The 18,409-nt window shown below is 43.4% G+C and overlaps 1 protein-coding gene and 1 pseudogene across 4 annotated transcripts in view; both read right to left on the bottom strand.

Annotated features, from left to right (window-relative positions):
* The window catches only part of SKP2 (S-phase kinase associated protein 2), a 33,109-nt gene extending 14,712 nt beyond the window's left edge, over positions 1-18,397 (bottom strand). For 2 of the 4 annotated variants that reach the window (XM_033179362.1, XM_033179363.1), the window contains exons 1-5: positions 18,113-18,397; positions 17,338-17,609; positions 6,204-6,315; positions 2,696-2,839; positions 849-983 (exon numbers count right to left, since the gene is read on the bottom strand). In XM_033179362.1, coding sequence (XP_033035253.1) covers positions 849-983; positions 2,696-2,839; positions 6,204-6,315; positions 17,338-17,609; positions 18,113-18,120 — 671 coding nt within the window. In that variant the 5' untranslated portion in view covers positions 18,121-18,397. Of the gene's footprint in view, positions 1-848; positions 984-2,695; positions 2,840-6,203; positions 6,316-17,337; positions 17,610-17,813; positions 18,092-18,112 lie in introns of those variants that run through there. The other 2 variants (XR_004429796.1, XM_033179361.1) reach the window with 2 other exon arrangements.
* On the bottom strand, positions 14,841-14,941 carry LOC117066181 (annotated as a pseudogene).
* Positions 18,398-18,409: the final 12 nt, after the last annotated feature.

Below are 18,409 nucleotides of genomic sequence, written 5' to 3'. Positions count from 1 at the left end.
ACAGCTAAGTTTTGTATTTTTAGTAGAGACAGGGTTTCACCATGTTGGCCAGGCTGGTCTCAAACTCCTGACCTCAGGTGATCCGCCCCTCAGCCTCCCAAAGTGCTGGGGTTACAGGTGTGAGCCACCGCACCTGGCCCATGCTTCCCTCTTGATGGAAGAGTCCATTCTTCTTACAGCAAGGCACAGAGGCCTATTACAATCTGATCCCTGACTCTCCTCACCTCCTGTCATTCCCCTCCCTTAGTCCTGTGCTCCAGTAACTTCCAACCAGGTAGAGTTTAGAACCACACAGGAAGCTTTACCTAGACTGGTTGCTTTGTCTTATTACCTGGAGATCTCTTACCTAGATATCTTCAGTACTCAAGAGTCACTTCCTCTAAGAAGGCGGCTCCTTGCGTGTTGCCACATATTCACCAAAATATTTAATAAACACACTAGCATGGTAATTATCTGTCTTGCTCATAAATAGTTTACCTTCTTGCAAGAGGAAACAGACATGTCTTGCTCGATGTTTCCTCTTGCAAGAAGGTAAACTATAGCTTAACCAGCATTCACTAACAATGTGTGAAAAGTTTTGGAGCATTCATTTTCTTCCAAATAATACACATGCACTGTTCATCCTTGTATCTCTAGAAACTAGCACAGGGCCTGGCATACAGTTAGCATTCAAGCTTCTGTTGCTTCAGTGAGTCCTGAAAAGTTTTGCAGAAGCAAGAGCCCTGCACTAGAAATTTTCTGTATCCACCTGGATATGGCTAGAAGGGCACCCCAGTTATATATATACAAGGAAAAAAATTCATACACATAAAAACAACTGCCTTTGTGACACTCTGGCTGCCACTCACTTGACAATGGGATCCGAAAGCCCCAGGCCTTCCAGGCTTAGATTCTGCAACTTGGAACACTGAGACAGTATGCCTTGGAGGGTGGACACTTCTATAACCGAGTTCGACAGGTCCATGTGCTGCACACGAAAAGGGCTAAACACGGAGAGAAAAAAGGGGCTCCATAGGTGGCTCTCACAGGTACATCCAGATCAAATCAGATCCCTTTGTCTCCCCAAATGAGCAGTCAATCACAAACAAGACTCTAAATACATACTTCAAGCATTAACTATAGGGTCATAAAACAAATTGTTACTAGTGTATTCCCATCTTCATTCATTTTAAAATTCAAGAGGATTTTTGCCAAGTACAGATGTTGCTGCTAATATAGTCCCACTTAGAAAATAATAAGTGGGCATCACAACAATGAGCCGGACGTGGGTGACAAGGAGAATAAGACTATAACGGCTCCTGTTTTCTAGCAGGGGTGAATGGGTGAGCAGCAATGGAACAGGGAAGATAGTGGAAGAGCACGTTTTAAAGGGAGACCAGGCCGGGCGCAGTAGCTCACGCCTGTAATCCCAACACTTTGAGAGGCTGAGTTGGGCAGATCACAAGGTCAGGAGTTCGAGACCACCCTGGCCAGCATGGTGAAACCCAATCTCTACTAAAAATATGAAAAATTAGTTGAGCACGGTGATGCGCGCCTGCAGTCCAAGCACTGCAGTCAAGTCAGTGCTTGAGAGGCTGAGGCAGGAGAATTGCTTGAACCCAGCAAGCGGAGGTTGCAGTGAGCCAAGATCACGCCACTGCACTCTAGCCTCGGTGACAGAGCAAGACTCCATCTCAAAAAAAAAAAGGGGGGGAGGCCAAATTTAATATTAGTTATGCTAATATTGAAGTACTCGTAAGAAATTCAGGTACAGAAGTTTTTAAGTAATTAGAAATTTGGGAGTTTGAAAGGGAGGGCCAAGCTGTAGATGAGGAACTGAGAGTCCTGGGCATAAATGTGGGTGTATAGGACACAGCTTGTCCAAGGACAGCATTTGGATGTGAAAAAGGTGGCAGCCAGGAACCAACCCTGGAGTGAACAAAGGAAATCACATGTGTGAAAGAGACTGAGAAGGAACAGCCACAGGAGGAACAGGATAAAAAGCAGTGGGAGAGATGATTCTGACTACAGAAAGAAGGGAAAAAGTATTGGAGTCAAGAGACATGTTTTGTCTTTAGCTCTGCTATCTTCAGCTTATTTTTCTGTTGAGTACCTAGTTATTCCACTCAAGTATGTGATAGCAGTAACCTTAGTATTGCAAAATTACCAGTAACAGAAAATTCTTTTTCAAAATATTCTACAAAACAAACAAAAAGAGGGCACTTTTTTCAGGTTCCAAATTTCTCCGCGACAAAAATCATAAACCCCAAGCTACAAATATGAATAGACTCCTCACTTTTTTTATTGATAAGAAATGGGCGGTGTGGAAGTAACTGGGCACCCTTGCATCTGCCGGTGAGTACTTTACTTGTGCCTGCCTTGCGGGACTCACAGTCCTCATCAGCTGAGGACTTGAGAAGATAAATGTGCTTCTTTCACCCTGGGAAGAGATTAACAGTAACCCTGAGTAAAATGGGAACAGTGTCATTGAAATCTATGCTAGCTTTCAGCACAAAGGCCCCATAGCAAAGTACGGAATTAACATGTCACACTGCACAGATAACCTACCATAGGCTACAAGGCTGAAGAAAGAGAAAAAGAAAGAAAGAAAGAGAAAGAGAAAGGCAAAGAAAGACAAAGAAAGAGAAAGAAAGCTTTGATCTGTTTCTACCTCGAAATTCAGAAATAGTCTTTTCCAGGGATTCTTCATCTTTACCTGAAATGTTCAGCCAATGGTTGGTCCATAAATGATCGTGGGCAGCGGAAGGCAATCACCCCTTGAGACAGCAACCGACCAGTCACATCCGGGTGCAGATTTTTACCTGTGAGGTCTAAGGTCTGCCACAGAGACTCATCAGACCTAGAAAAGAGGAGATGCTTAATTTGGCCAGTCAGGTCACACTAAATGCTGGAAGCCCTCAACAATATTACTAACAAGGAGAACACTGCTGCTAAATCCCCTTGAAGCACATTCTAAATGAACCTTTGTTTTTAAATCGACTATAGAATTAGCTATGATTTTTAAGGCATCAGAGAATTTTTCTTGATCTCACCAGGGATAAGCTTCCATCTTTCTCTTTCTATATACTTCCAATTTAGATGGTTCAATGTGAACATTAGCACTGCCGTGATCTAGAACCAGAGAATCATATTCCAGCATTCAAGTTGACAATTTAAAAAATGATTGCTCAGATCAATTAATTATTATATTACTAGGCAAACAGATTCAAAACTTCTTAGAAGATCCTATTTGCCACTTTTGTTAAGCAATTGCCATGATTACTATAGCAACATGGAACTATTACTAAAGGAAGGAAAGTTAGCATTTTATTATGAAATAAGGCTGTCATAGATATCCAATAGGAATAGTCATAGTTCAGCTGTGCCTTATAATATCTTTAAGCTTAAAACATACACGTGTATATGTATGTGTATATATGTGTGTGTATGAACTAATGTGAAATAAGGGAAAAATATAACTTAGATTATAGGTGGTGTTTCTCAAACAAAAGGGACGTTCAAAAAAGGTACTGAATACCACAATAAGAGGTTTTTATTATTATTATTTTTTTTTTTTTTTTTTTTTTTTTTTGAGACGGAGTCTCACTCTGTCGCCCAGGCTGGAGTGCAGTGGCGGATCTCAGCTCACTGCAAGCTCCGCCTCCCGGGTTTATGCCATTCTCTCGCCTCAGCCTCCCGAGTAGGTGGGACTACAGGCGCCCGCCACATCGCCCGGCTAATTTTTTGTATTTTTTTTAGTAGAGACGGGGTTTCACCATGTTAGCCAGGATGGTCTCGATCTCCTGACCTCGTGATCCACCCGTCTCGGCCTCCCAAAGTGCTGGGATTACAGGCTTGAGCCACCGCGCCCGGCTATTTTTTTTTTTTTGAGACGGAGTGTCACTCTGTCCACCAGGCTGGAGTGCAGTGGCGCGATCTTGGCTCACTGCAAGCTCCGCCTCCTGGGTTCAAGCCATTCTCCTGCCTCAGCCTCCCGGGTAGCTGGGACTACAGGTGCCCGCCACCGCGCCCGGCTAATCTTTTGTATTTTTAGTAGAGACGGGGTTTCACCGTGGTCTCGATCTCCTGACCTCGTGATCCGCCCGCCTCGGCCTCCCAAAGTGCTGGGATTACAGGCGTGAGCCACCGTGCCCGGCCAATAAGAGGGTTTTAATACCCATAGTTGAATTCAATTTAAAAAAATAAAATGACAAGCACATGAAGGAACATTTTAAATGCTTAGGTGTACTAGAATTTTCTAATAGTGCTTGAAATAAGTGGACCACTGGCCAAAGTTATGAAATAATTTCATCATAAAAAAATTGTCAGTATGTGATTTGACGTCTATCAATAAAAAGGTGGACTGTAGGTAAGATATCCTTAAGAGAGTGGCACACTTTGTACCTTCCTGACCAGACAGAAATCCATTTTGGCCTCCAAGGTATTAACACCAGATCAGCACTGCTCTGGTTGTCTTGAATCTCATGCTTGATGTTTCCTCTTGCAAGAAGGCAAACTATATATAGCTTAACCAGCATTCAATAACAATCTGGGAAAAGTTTTGGAACAATTCGTTTTCTTTCCAAATAATATACATTTTTTAGGAAGATGAACATCTCACAGAAAAAATGAATTCGGGAGCTACCTAAACCCTAAGCCAAGCATAACTAGATATGGTATGATGGTCATGACTGTGGAGTTAGCCAGACTTTAGATTCCTGCCTTTCCACTTATCTCTCAACCTACTATTCCTGACCCTGCAGTTTCTTCATCTCTGAAGCTGAGATGACACAAACACCATCACTTAAAATCATATAGAGGATTAAACTGCAAACACTGCATTGTCACATAGCAAGTGCTTAATAAATGTCAGTTATTACTTTTATGACAACTGAAATGAAGTTTAACAGACTCTAGGGGAGATGTAGATCAAACAATACTAAGCCACAGATATGCAGGATGAACACATCCCAAGATATAGTGTACAACAGGAGGACTAGAGTTGATAATATTGTATTGTAGTCAGAATTTTTGCTAAGAGAGTAAATTTTAGGTGCTTTTGCCATAAAAAAGGGGTAACTATGTGAGATAATGAGTATGTTAATGTACTTGATTATAGTAGCCATTTCACATACATATAACAAAATATGCTATATACCTTAAATATATACAATAAAATTTTTAAATGGGATTAATAGACTGCAAGAAGAGGACAAATGCATAGCTGGCAGAAAAAGAAAACCAAAGTGGGGTTCCTTGAGCACGGTGAGGGTATGTGAAACTTGCCTGCCACTTGCACCAGCATTCCAGGTGTGCAAACCTCTCTGCGGCTCTTATAAGCAAACAGCCCACACCTGTAAATACCAGCACACCCTTGATGGCAAGAGCCTCCTGCTATCTCACACAGGGAGTTCTAAGTATATGGAGGGAGAAGCCAGACGGATGGCCTTTAAACACAAAGCAAAGAATGACCGGGGGTAGGATAGGGATGAGAAGGCATGAAGATAGTAAAAAGTTCCGGTTGATAAACATAGCCTTTTTCTTGCTCCAGGTCTGTATTGCCTTTCCAACTCACCAAGTCTTTCCACACGCAACTCACCTTCCACACGTCAAAAGTGTTGCCAAAAAAAAAAGCACAACCCCACCAATGGCTACTCTGTGCGGAACATGTCTGTGAGTCAGGCATTACACCGGCATCTTCACATTTCATCCTCATAACCAATGGTTTCCTCCTCATAACCATTATCCCCATTTACATATGGGAAGACTGACGCTCAGCATTGTCAAGTAACTCGCTTAGGTCATGCAGAGCGTAAGCAGCAGAGGCTGGGTGTGCACTCGGGTCTAACACCAAGCCTGCGTTCCCTCTCCCCATTGCGCTTACTGCTCAGCCCAACAGCCTGAGGAATCGCTATCTGCATGCACCTCTGTAACTCCCTCCGCACTTAAAGCACACCGCCTGGCCTACAGTCAGCATCCAATAAACACATGCTGCACTGAATACAGGGCAAAGAGGTTTCCAGACATTGGTAAGTTTACCCCTTCCAGGAAATTCCTCTTCCACTGTGAAATGAGGACACTTATTAATAAAAATATAAAGATACCTAGTTTGCTTTGTGCTGCTCTATTTTTCTTGGGTTTTAGTTTCATGAGACCAAAACAAATAAATAACTTTCCTCTCCTTTTCCTCCCCTATGTATGCCAAAGGGGTGAAAAATACTTACGCTAGGCGATACCACCTCTTACAAACACCAGAGACCTTTAGCAGCTCAGGGAGGCACAGACAGGAAAAGATCCCCAAGAGCAGCTCATCCGGAAGGGAGTCCCATGAAACACCTTTGGAGGGAAAACAAGTGTTTGCCATCACCATTCTTTCAACCTACCAAGTCTACTGAGTCTTTCCGATCACATAAAGAATATACAACATTTAGCTTAAATGGGGAATTTAGCACAAATGAAATTATTCATCCTCACAATTATTTTTGTCTGAAAAATTTCTGTTGAACAGAAAAATAATTGTGGTGATGAGTAATTTCATTTGTGCTAAATTCCCCATTCCATCGTCTATGTACCCTGAAGTGACCACCACACTCTCTCAGCAAATGAAAAAGAGAAAATCAACAACACTTTTCCTATTCTTCCTCCCTTCAGCTTTAGCCAGCCAATCGGAGGCTGGGGCATGGACAGTGGCGCAGAGCAAGTCCCACCCTCTCAAATGTCATTCAATGACATTGTCAATCCATTGACATCAATAAGATATTGTGGTGCTTCTGGGTGCAAAGGAAGGCCTTGTTTCTCTCTGATGTGGACTCAGTGGTGACCTTATTTAAAAGGCAAATAAATCTTCTTCCCTTTCTGATATGGTTTGGCTGTGTCCCCACCCAAATCTCATCTTGAATTGTAGTTCCCATAATCTCCATGTGTTGCAGGAGGGACCCAGTGGGAGGTAATCAAATTATGGGGACGGTTACCTGGTGATAACCGCCCCTGTAATTTGATGCTGTTCTGGTGATAAGTGAGCTCTCACAAGATCTTATGATTTTATAAGGGGCTTCCCCAGCCCCTTCACTCTGCACTTCTTGATGCCACCATGTGCAGAAGGACATGTTTGCTTCCCCTTCCGCCATGCTTGTAAGTTTCCTGAGGCATCCTCAACCAGGCTGAACTGTGAGTCAATTAAACTTCTTTCCTTTATGAATTACCCAGTCTTGGGTATGTCTTTATTAGCAGCATGAGAACAGACTAATACTTTCTTTCAGGTTTACAAAAAGCAGTTTACCTAAAAGAGCAATACAAAAGGGTGCTGTCATTTCTTAATTCAACAAATATTTACTGAGCTCCTACTATGGTGCCAGGTATCATTTTAGGTGTTGGGAAGGAGTAGTAAATCAGACCCAAAACACTATCTTCGTGGGACTTCATTCCAGTAATAGGGAACAGATAATCACACATCAAAAAATAATTACATTATATGATATAGTAAAATTGATCTGTGCTGTGCAGAAAAATTAAACACGGCAAGGAAGAGAACAGAGAGTTCAGAGCAGATGTTATTAGGTTTGAACATGGTGGTCAGAGAAGGCCGTACTGAGATGATGATCGCTAAGCAAAGCCTTCAACAAAGTGAGGGAGTGAGCCCTGTGAGTATCTGGGATGTGTTCTGGATGCAAGGAACAGCATGTGTGTTTGGAGGCATAGCCAGGAGGCCAGTGTAGAGCAGCAGAGTGAGCAAGGCGGGTGGGTAGAAATCAGAGAGCAGCCAGGTCATGCAGGCTTCCTATGTCATGATAAAGGCCTTTGGCTTTGACACTGAATTCGATGAAGTGCCACTAGAAGATTCTGAGCACAGGAATGACAGGCTCTCATGTAAGTTCAAAAAGGATCACTCTGGCTGCTGTGTTTAAAATAGGAGAAAGGTGGACGCAGGAAAAGCAGTTTTCTTTCATAGAAGCAATCTCTAAATATTCAACAAGTATGAAACTCTTACATATGAACACACAGAATAATCCCACAAGGTCAGGATAATATAACAATTGCCAAGAAGGAAATAAATGCACAATGAAGAAATCCTAAAAAATGGTCAGATGAGTTCCATGACTGCCTTCCTAGGCTTTCCACCTCTGATGGATCTTCTACAACAATTCTGGTGATACTCTCTCCTCCCACTAGCATTTAAAGGTGCCAGTCTTTACTGAGCATATCCTTTGTACCAGGCCCTGCGTAAGGGGTTTGAGGACACGAGGGAGAAAAGCACCGAGGAGTGTGACAAACACCTGCTGCCCTGGGCAGTCTTTCTAAACCATCATGTCTTTCCCTCAGTTAGAATTCTTCAGTGGTACACTCCAGGTATTTAGGCTAAAGTCCACAATGCTTAGTACAAAGTTAAAGGCTTTCAGCCAGGTCCCAACTAGTTTTTCTAGGTTCGTTATCTAGAAACATGTTCCAGCCATTTGGAGCTACCTGTAATTCTTACAATGAGTCATTCTGTGTCATATCTCAATGCCTCTGCACATGCTTGCTCGCCTCCAACTACTATTCATTTAAAATCAAATGGAAGCCCCAGTTCCTACAGAAAGCCTCCCATGACATCAACAAGGACAGGCTACTTATGTACCATAATTTCATTATTTACTTACTCATCTCTCTAGACCCCCAGAAGCTCTTGAGAACAAACTCCCTCCCTTTTTTTCTTTTTTAACAATTTTTGTATTTTCAGGAACTAGCACAAAGTTGATATATTCATCCACTCCCATATTTATAAAATATGTACTATACACTGAGGTCTATTCTAGGTTTTAAGGATACAATGACAAATAAGGCACAATCCTGACCTTTATCCTGCTCAGAGGTTGACAGATATAGAGAAACAAACAGGAAACTTCAGTAAACTATCCTGATGGGATACAGTAGGATTCGGGGTGCTGTGCAGCTTACGGCAACGGCACAGAGGTTAAGGAAGCCTTTCTGGAGGAAGTGGCCTCTCTTCAAGAATGAGTAGGAGATACACAGTGGTTCAATGAATGCCTGTTCCCCTCACCCCTTGTCCTTCAGGGGACAAAATTAAAGGACTGACTGAGGCCCTCAAAGCTAGGGGAAGAAAGCTGAAGGCAGATCACCCCTGCTGATCCGGGGAGGCAGCTGGAGGTTGTGAGGAGGCTCCCTCCACGTGGCAGCTGTTTCATCACAGCCACAAAGTTCCTCCAAAGTCAACATGGGCAGGGGACAAAAAAGGTTCTCAAACCAGGCTCTTGCCCTGCTCCCCAAATTGAAAACGAAGTTGAATGACAGGCTTTTCTCAAGTTTTTCTCCTATTAATCCAACTCCCTCAGACCTCTGCTGCCTCTTACACACCTAGATCAGAATCTAGTAATTGACTGGGCATAACTATATTTGGCTAAGTGTAGTCATAAACTCACATATTAACTATGTACTATATACACTGAGGTCTGTTCTAGGTTTTGGGACACAATTCTAAGTAAGGTATAATCCTGACCCTTATTATACTCTGAGTTCGAGAGATACAAACAATTCAACAGGAAATTTCAATCAACTATCCTGATGGGCTACAGCAGGAATCAGGGTGCTGTGCAGAACATGGGAATGGTGCAGGGGTTAGGGAAGCCTTCCTGGAGGAAATGGCCTCTATGGAAGAGTGAGCTTAACTATACTTCAATAACATACTTAGCTATTTTGAATCTAATATGTTGAGATTTTACTATAATCTGTAAAAATCATACTGACACCATGTGCTTGGCCCCCTCAACACATCTGAGGACTACTGGACTGAGAAAGCAGCAGTTTTGATTGGAATCCTGGCTGTGTTACCCCAAGTCTGTGAACCTGGGCAAGTTACTTAATCTTTCTGCCCTCAGTTTCTTTACCTGCAGGAAAGGAAATTGACAGATTTATCTCGCAAAATTGTTCAGTGAAGAGTAAGTGAGGTACAAGAAAAGATTAAATAATGCAGCAGGGATTAAAACTTTCTTTTCTATATTCCTCTCCTTTCCCAATTAAGTCTGCATGTTTTCTTCATGCAATGACCTTTTCAATGCTGCTCTGAATTTTCACCCATGCGCAGACATTGGACAAGGTCTGCATGGTATGACTTACCAAAACCCCACATCTGCCCTCTAAGTTTGGGTCCCCCAGAAGCAGATTCTGAAGCTCTGACTTCAAGTAGTTTATTTGGGAAGTGATGCCAGGAAGCACTAGAAAGAGTGGAGAAGACAGAGGTGGAAGGGAAGAAAGCCAACCTGGAGTAGGCTAATAAGCAGATTACCCCATGGGCAACTGGGGTTCAAATCTTCTGGGGACTCCAGTAAATCATCTAGAAACTATCCCAGAGCTGTCTCATCCAAGGGCACGAGTGCTGGGGTATTAATCCATCAATTGCTGTTGGTCACTATTTGGGGACTCCCCAGTATTCCTGCCCAGAGAAAGCCCTCAGGCATGGAAGCTCATCTACATGTAGGCAAGAGCTTTGGCATGTAAGGGAATGGTGGGCTTCAAGGAGCTATAGATAGGGCACCAACAAATTATGGCTGGGGAAAGGAAATTAGAAAATCTTGCTATGAAGTACAGGGCAGGAGAAATAAATTAATAAACTTGGTGCTTTCTATTAGGAAGACATAAGAAATCAGGACCAATTTAAAAAGCAATAGCAGCTAGGTAATTAAAGTGCTAAAGGAAAATCTGGCATAGTGATCAATCAGAGCTCAGTAGACCTAACCCATGAAGAACTGCATGTGAGACTCCAAAGTTTGGAGGACTTTGTGTTGCAACTTCCATCTTCACCTTCCCAACTCCTCCAGATTTCAGCTTAAATGGCACCTGCTCAAAGAAGCATTCCCATCTAGGATACCACCACAGGCCCCATGCCCAGATTTGCACATCCATTACCTAACACAATCCCTGGCAACATAACAGGACGCTACAAATATTTGCTAAATGTATTTATTAGCCCTCTTCATACAAATGATGAATGTGCTAATTCTCTATTAGTGTGATTGGTTAACCTTTATTAACCAATTAACGACTATGTGCACAGCACTGTTGGCCTATGGAGGGGATGAAGCTGAAGACAAAAACCCAGAGCAGAAGGGAATGTCCTCTATCAGTATAGCTGTAGTCTCTGGGAGATGGGGGCTGGGGCTTCAAGAGAACATGCAACTATGACAAAAGGCACAAGGTCACACAATCAGCAAGTGGCAGGGGGGAATTCAAACTCAGGTCTGACTTCAAATCATGCCCTTTCCATCCTAGTGGGTTCTAACATTCTATGCTCTTCTCTGCTGTGAGTACAATTTTTGAAAAGGTGAGAATTAAACCCGACTTGATATGGAAAAAGAAATCAATCAGGGCTAGGGAGTGGAAGAGGAGAGAGAAAATAAAACAAAGATGATATCAATGGGTTCACCACCAAATGGAAGGAGCAAGAGCCTAGAAAACGCACATACTCAGCTAGCAGCCAAGTACCCAGTGCTCTGACTCAGCTGACCACAGAATGACACTAATCCTAGGGGCCCTGGGTGGGGGTGCCACAGCCTGATATGGGCTGCTGTCCCAGCAGATGAGGCAGAAGTTTGTCTTTAATAGCTGCTCTAGTAACAGGCATCCAGGCTGTGATATGCTTAATCTAATTTTCCTTGCCATATTTAATTCTCAAAACATCAGCCATCTGTTTCCTGAATTCATGATGACACGGCTGCCTGGTCTGTTTGCGGAGAGCGGAAGGAAAAATCCAGAGGTCTTTTCTCCACTTGTCTCTGCTAAATCCAGCAAGGCTGCAGCTGCATACCAGCCCCACATTAAAAGATATAATTACTGAGCCCAAGGTCTCCAGTCTTCAATGACATGGACAGCAGTTAAATGTACTTCAGGGCCAGGAAAGGGCAAAAACTGGGCCAAACCAGCAAACCTGCTACAATCACCCTCACCTACCACTGTTTCCAATTATCTCTCAGGTGCAAACCCAGCCTCCCACTTCTGTAACCTTATCACCTCCCATGCTTCCTGAAATTCTCTGGGAAGAGGGCCTTGTTGGAGAGTTTTCTGTGCATTCCATCTTTGCAGTGTAGGTAACTCATCTTACTTGACATATTTATTTCTCAGAACATCACTCCACTCCACTCAGATTCAAGCTGAAAATTCAAAGTAATCCTAATCATAATCAAACTTTTGACTTAAAAAATTGATGATCTTTAAGCATAATCAAATTATACTTGTAGAAATGTGCACTAAGGATCTGGTACTCATACTTGTTTTTGTGTGTGTGTGCATTTTCTTCAGGGAGTTGGGGGTGCTCACCTCATGATTGCTTTTGCTGGCTTGTTTTAAGTAGCAATACCCCATGCTTTCTTTCTGGGGAACAACAAACAGATTGTGCCATCCCAGGTGAGTTCTCCTTCCTCTTCCCACAAACCATAAAGAATACATTTGAGACCATGCTAGCTTTGGGTGTTTTTGTTTTTTTGGCTAAGGTGGGCAAAACTGAAAAAACAAAACACAGCCAAATTTAACAAGGATTCCCCCATGTACCCTTTCAGTTCCACAACCTTTTATTTCTATGAAAGACTTGCTCAACCCTGAGGTGTAGGGTGTATAATGAAGAAACAACAGGAGCTGGGATTTGGAAAAAATATGCAACAGTGTATAAGCACTATGAGGCAGGGGCTCTTGCCTGTTAAGCTCAGTGTTGTAGTCCCAATCCCTAGAATGGTGCTCAAGAAATATTTGCTTAATGGATGAATAAAAGGAAGCTATGGAACAAAGAAAGATGACTGGTGAAGATCCCATAAAGACTCTTCCAATGCTGACTTTAGTAACTGTAGACTGAGACTCACATAGGTCATGAAATCAATTTAGTGAGCTTGACTAGCATATATGTACATATATTTTAAAGAATGAACTAGAACAGAATAGAAAATATCTTAGTAAGGGGAAATATAGTTTTGTAAAACTGCTGTTTCAGATACATACCCAGGATTGCAATGTAAAATATGTTTCTTACTGGTTAAAAAAAAGTTGGAGAAAAATGCTTGCCTAAGGGTATTAAGACACAGATTCCCAGGCTCAGGCCAGGACTTCCCGGATCAGAATCTCAGGAATTTTGCACTTTGAACAAGTTCCCGTGGGGATTCTGATATACACTAAATTTTAGTATCTCTAGTCTGACAACCACTTTAGGGTCTGGAATTTCAAGCATTTAAGAGTCATGGAAGAGCTGATCAACAAATTAGTTCAACTCCATTTTCATGGCTATCACCTGTTTAAAGGGTGGGGTGGGGGACAAGCATTTCATGACCATAAATAAAATGCAATTGTCCCCTTTCTGCCTGTTACTGACCTCATTGCTGGGCCATTTCCTCCCCAACTCTTTCCATACACTCACTCCAAGGGCCAATCAGACCTGTTCTAGTACAGGTTGGCCACAGAGCTGTCATCTTCCAAGATAAACAGATGAAGAGGATTTAGTTGCCAGACGTAAGGCTGGACTGGGGCCTGCAGGGAGAAACTGCTTAGCAAAGAACAAAAACTCGCAGCCCAAAACCAGTCATCAGATATCTATGTACAGCAGGTGTGGCCTATTCTACCCTAATCCTGGCAAAGCCAGTAGCCACCTGTCCTGACAACTGCAGACAAAACTCCTTGGAATGACAATCCGGCTCCACTGGAGGCCCAGGCTTCCAAAGGCCCATTGGGAATCCTCTATAGCAGCTGTCCCTCATCCTGCATCACTGAGTTCACCCTTCCCCACTCTATACCAATTAAGCAACCTCTGTTGCATGTAAGTCCACATACATTGGTTTCCCTCTGGGCCTCTCCTTAGGTAACAAACATAAGAGTCACCATTCTGTCTCTCTCACTTCAGATATATACCTTTGAACTCAGCTTTAACAATCAAGACACTGATTACACCATTTTCAGATCCCTCTCTTTCCTCAGAACCTTCTTTTTTGCTGAGTGGAAGGAGGAAGATCTTCCACATCCACCTGAATGGGAATCACTGCAGGAGGCCTCTGCCTCTGGGACACTTTGGGTCATTTGTGCACAGGATTCCCCTGGCCCCCTACAGCACTCACTGCCTAAGCTACTCATCTGCCGCTAATCTATGAGTCTCCATGTATTGCTGTGTGTGAACTGCTCTTATGTTTTATCGTATTTTCTCCTGAACTTGACTTGCAAATTCCTGGGAGATAGCAAAGACTCCGGAAACTTCTGTCTTGTTCCCACAGTGCCTTGCTTAAAAAAAAAAAAAATCACTTGTGGAAGGGCATTTGGCAATCACACTCTACGTCAAAAGCTATCGGCACTGGACAAGTTAATAAAAATCTGTTCATCTTAGCAGGAAGCATCTTTCACCACATTTGGTTGATCAAGCACCAAATTGTTAGGGCTACATTCTAGACACAAAAAATAGCAGTGAACATTAAATTTTGAAGAAAAAAAAATTTACACTAATAGGGTCAGACTAACAATATTAAAAACAAAAGATAAAAGTCCACTAGCCTCCAAAATTGGTGTCAGGAATTTTGTTGTCTTATTTATTGTTATGTGTCAGTGGCATGCTAAGGGTTTTACGTCACTCTCGTTTAATCTTCACGACGACCTATGAAGTGGGTATTATTACAGCACTCCATTTCACAGATAAAGGAACTAAGGCACAGAAAGCTCGAATAACTTTCCAAGGCTGATAAATGCAAGAATGAGGATTCAAACCCAGAACTGACTTCACTACGACCCTCTACTGCTTCTCTAATTAATCCGACTCCTGATATATATTCCCAAACCATAAATTGGGCAAAGTTCTCTTTCCTAAAGAAAAGGCTATAAACAAATGTGTGTGTGTTTTTTTTTTAATTAAAAAAGTGGAATGCATCACGAATCTGCATGTCATCCTGCGCAGGGGCTATGCTAATCTTCTCTGTATTCCAGTTTTAGTATATGTGTTGCCAAAGCAAGCAACCAACCAACCAACTAAACCACCAATCTATCAACCCTTCTGCAAAAGAAACCAGATGGGAGAATTTATGAATATACTTAATTACCTTGGGTCTGCAAGACTTCGTCTTTAAATCTTTTATCTGTTTCTTCTTCGCTATCACCCCCCACCTGATTTCAGTTTAGACTCTGATCACCTCTTCTACAGATGATTTCAACAGCCTCCTAAATTCTGTTGCCTTTAATGTCGGAATATATCTGGAATCTGACCACCCTCACCCCCAACAAGACTCCAAACTTTGGCCAGGTGTGGTGGTTCATTCCTGTAATCCCAGCACTTTGGGAGGCCAAGGCTGGAGGATCGCCTGAGTCCAGGAGTTTGAGACCCGCCTGGACAAGATGGTGAGACCCACCCCCCAACTCTAAAAAAACAAAACAATTGCTGGGTGTGGTGGTGCATACCTGTAGTCTCGGTTACTTAGGAGGCTGAGGCAGGAGAATCTCTCAAATCCAGGTTAAGACAGTGAGCCAAGAGAATGCCACTGCACTCCAGCCTGGGGGACAGAGCAAGACTCTGTCTTGAAAATATGAAAATTGGCCGGGCGCGGTGGCTCAAGCCTGTAATCCCAGCACTTTGGGAGGCCGAGGTGGGCGGATCACGAGGTCAGGAGATCGAGACCCTCCTGGCTAACACGGTGAAACCCCATCTCTACTAAAAATACAAAAAAAAACTAGCCGGGCGCGGTGGCGGGCGCCTGTAGTCCCAGCTACTCGGAGGCTGAGGCAGGAGAATGGCGTGAACCCGGGAGGCGGAGCTTGTAGTGAGCTGAGATCTGGCCACTGCACTCCAGCCTGGGCGACAGAGCGAGACTCCGTCTCAAAAAAAAAAAAAAAAAAAAAAAAAGAAAATATGAAAATTTTAAAAAAGACCCTAAGTTTCTACCCTTGACACCCCCGCAGTTGAGTCTCAACACATCAGCGTGTCCTTTTTAGAAGGTTAAATCAGGTCCCATCACAACTCTGCTCAACATTACCTCCAGCCTGATCTCTCCCAACTCTCTCCTTTGCTCATTCTACTCTTAGAATATGGCTTCCCTGTTCCTGGAACAAATGTGTCACATTTATGCACTAGGGTCTTTGCATTGGCTATTCCTTCTGCTTGAAGCTCTTTTCTCCAAGATATCTGCATGGCACACTCCCTTGCCTCCTTTATGTCTTTGCTTAAAGGTCACTGTCCAGTTGAGGCTTTCCCTAAATACCTGGTTTAAAAGTATACTCTATCCCACCCCAAGACCTGCATTCCCTCTTGGCTTGTTCTATTTTTGTTTTCAGCCATAGCACTTATCACCTTCTAACATACTATATAAAAATAGTTATTGTGTTTATTGTATTCTCTCACTAGAATGGATGCTCCCTGAGAGCAGAAATGTTTATGTTGTGCCCACTGCTGTATCTCCAGCACCTGGAACACTGCCTAGCACATGGTATGTGCTCAGCAAATATTTGCTGCATTACTGTTTTAAATAGCTTACTAGTAAGAAAATCTGATAACCCCAGGTCAATGCCCTATTTACCCTATGGCTTTTGCATACTCCAGGGTTCTGGTTCACTCTGGGAGGCACTCATTCACCTGCTTGAGAAACTAGGGGATGGGGAGCTATTAAGGAGGGAAGAAATAGTTTTTCAGTCAATCCATTCTAGTTCTGGGGGATAGATCTGGGGAGAAGAAGGTTGGAATTATGAATCTGCTCCAATAGTTCAGGCAAGAGACGGTAAGAAATAGTTACCAGAGAAGAGGGAAAGATGCAATGAATGAGTGGATGTTGGGGGCGGTGGGAATCGGACTGACTCTCAAGTTTTTGGGTTGGGTGATTAAACAGATAGTGTCAGCAGTAATGGAGACAGAACACACCAGAGAAGATAATATGGGAGTGGGAGGGGGCCTGGGGAGATATCTCCCCCACTTAGGTGAACGTTCACTTCAGCAGTCCGCTGATACATAACTTAAGTGATTAAGGCAAAAAGCTCACTCAGGGGTACAAAGCAAAAGAATCCTACAAGAAGACCACTGCTTTATGTTTCTATTAATTGGTGGCACCGATCTGGCCTTTAGGAAGACAGATTCTCTTCTAAGGAAAAAGGCAGGAATATCTTCTCATGGGTTAAAATTTTCATGCTGATTATGCACCAGAACACACACACACACACACATATATATACACATACATACACACACACATATATACCTACCAAGATTCCTGCATACTTGACGACTTGCCCTATTGTGTTGAAAAAATAGCTTCAGAATTAGGCAATCTTAAAAAGAACCCATGGTAAAGATCCCTGAACAAAGGTTTCCCAACAACATAGCTAAGTCCACCCTTTGCATAACTTACATTTTTACCCTCATATCCTTACCTGGAAAGTTCTCTCGATTTAGCTTAGGTCTGCGGACAATCACAAAGTCTTTTTCACTCCCTTTGCTCTTCAGCCGTTTCCGTGGGGGGCTCTCCGGGTGGCCCAGGTTTGAGAACAGTTCCTGGGGGATGTTCTCACTGTCGGGCTCCTCTTTCTCCAGGGCGGAGACCCCCATGCCTGACAGCAGTTCAGAAGTCTTGCTGGAATCCCATCCCCACGTGAAGCTGGTGGCAACGTTGCTACTCAGGTCTGGAATCTCCTGGAGGTGCTTCCTGCAGAAGTGCATAATACCCCCGGTTCCTTTCGAAAACACACCCATAAATAATTCCAAGTAAGGCATTAAAGAAGCTGCAGTTTATGCATTGTGGAAAACCTTCACAGCAGCTAACAGAATCGCATTTTTTTACGTGCCCGCGGAGAGTTACCAAGAAAATGAAGAAATGAAAAGAACAAATCGAGAAGGCTTTTTGACTTACGATCCTGCAGAAGGCCTCAAGAATTTCTCCCAGTGGAGAGAACAGACAAGGAGAGAGACAGGGCAAGCATACACTGATTGAAAACGGTGGCAGAAAAGCCCAATTAGGGAAGCCAAATAAAACCGCACGCTGATCCCTGCACTAAGGCATTCATCCATTCACACTTTCCCCAAGAAGGGGCTAAGCAACCATTCACTTAACAGCATTTCTAACAATACTAGGCAGTAGCGATATTCGCGGCCTAAAAGAATTATTAAGAGGGTCCATTCATGCTCTTCCCCTCTTTGCAATCCGTTTACCTGTGCATAGCGTCCGCAGGCTCGGGAGTTTAAAATACGTGCATTAATTGCAGAGCTGCTCGCCTCCCGGATTCCCGATTTGGCGCGCGGCGCCTCCGAGCGTGCCGCTCGGACCCCCAGGAGCCAGACCCGCTAAGTCTAGCAACGTTCCATCCCCACCGCGCGCGCAAGACTCTACAGCCCGCTTTGCTTCGCGGCCGCACTCTGAGGCCCCACGGCCTGCTGGGAATTGTAGTTTCCGTCCCGTTTCGTAGTCCGACGGGCTCGCCCTTACTTCCTTCCCTTGCAGCTTTACCC

This window comes from Trachypithecus francoisi, unplaced genomic scaffold, assembly GCF_009764315.1.
Source record: "Trachypithecus francoisi isolate TF-2019V2 unplaced genomic scaffold, Tfra_2.0 Lachesis_group2, whole genome shotgun sequence".
Classification (NCBI taxonomy): domain Eukaryota; kingdom Metazoa; phylum Chordata; class Mammalia; order Primates; family Cercopithecidae; genus Trachypithecus; species Trachypithecus francoisi.
The sequence above is the reverse complement of the archived record's forward strand: the minus strand, read 5'-3'. Positions and strand labels throughout refer to the sequence as shown.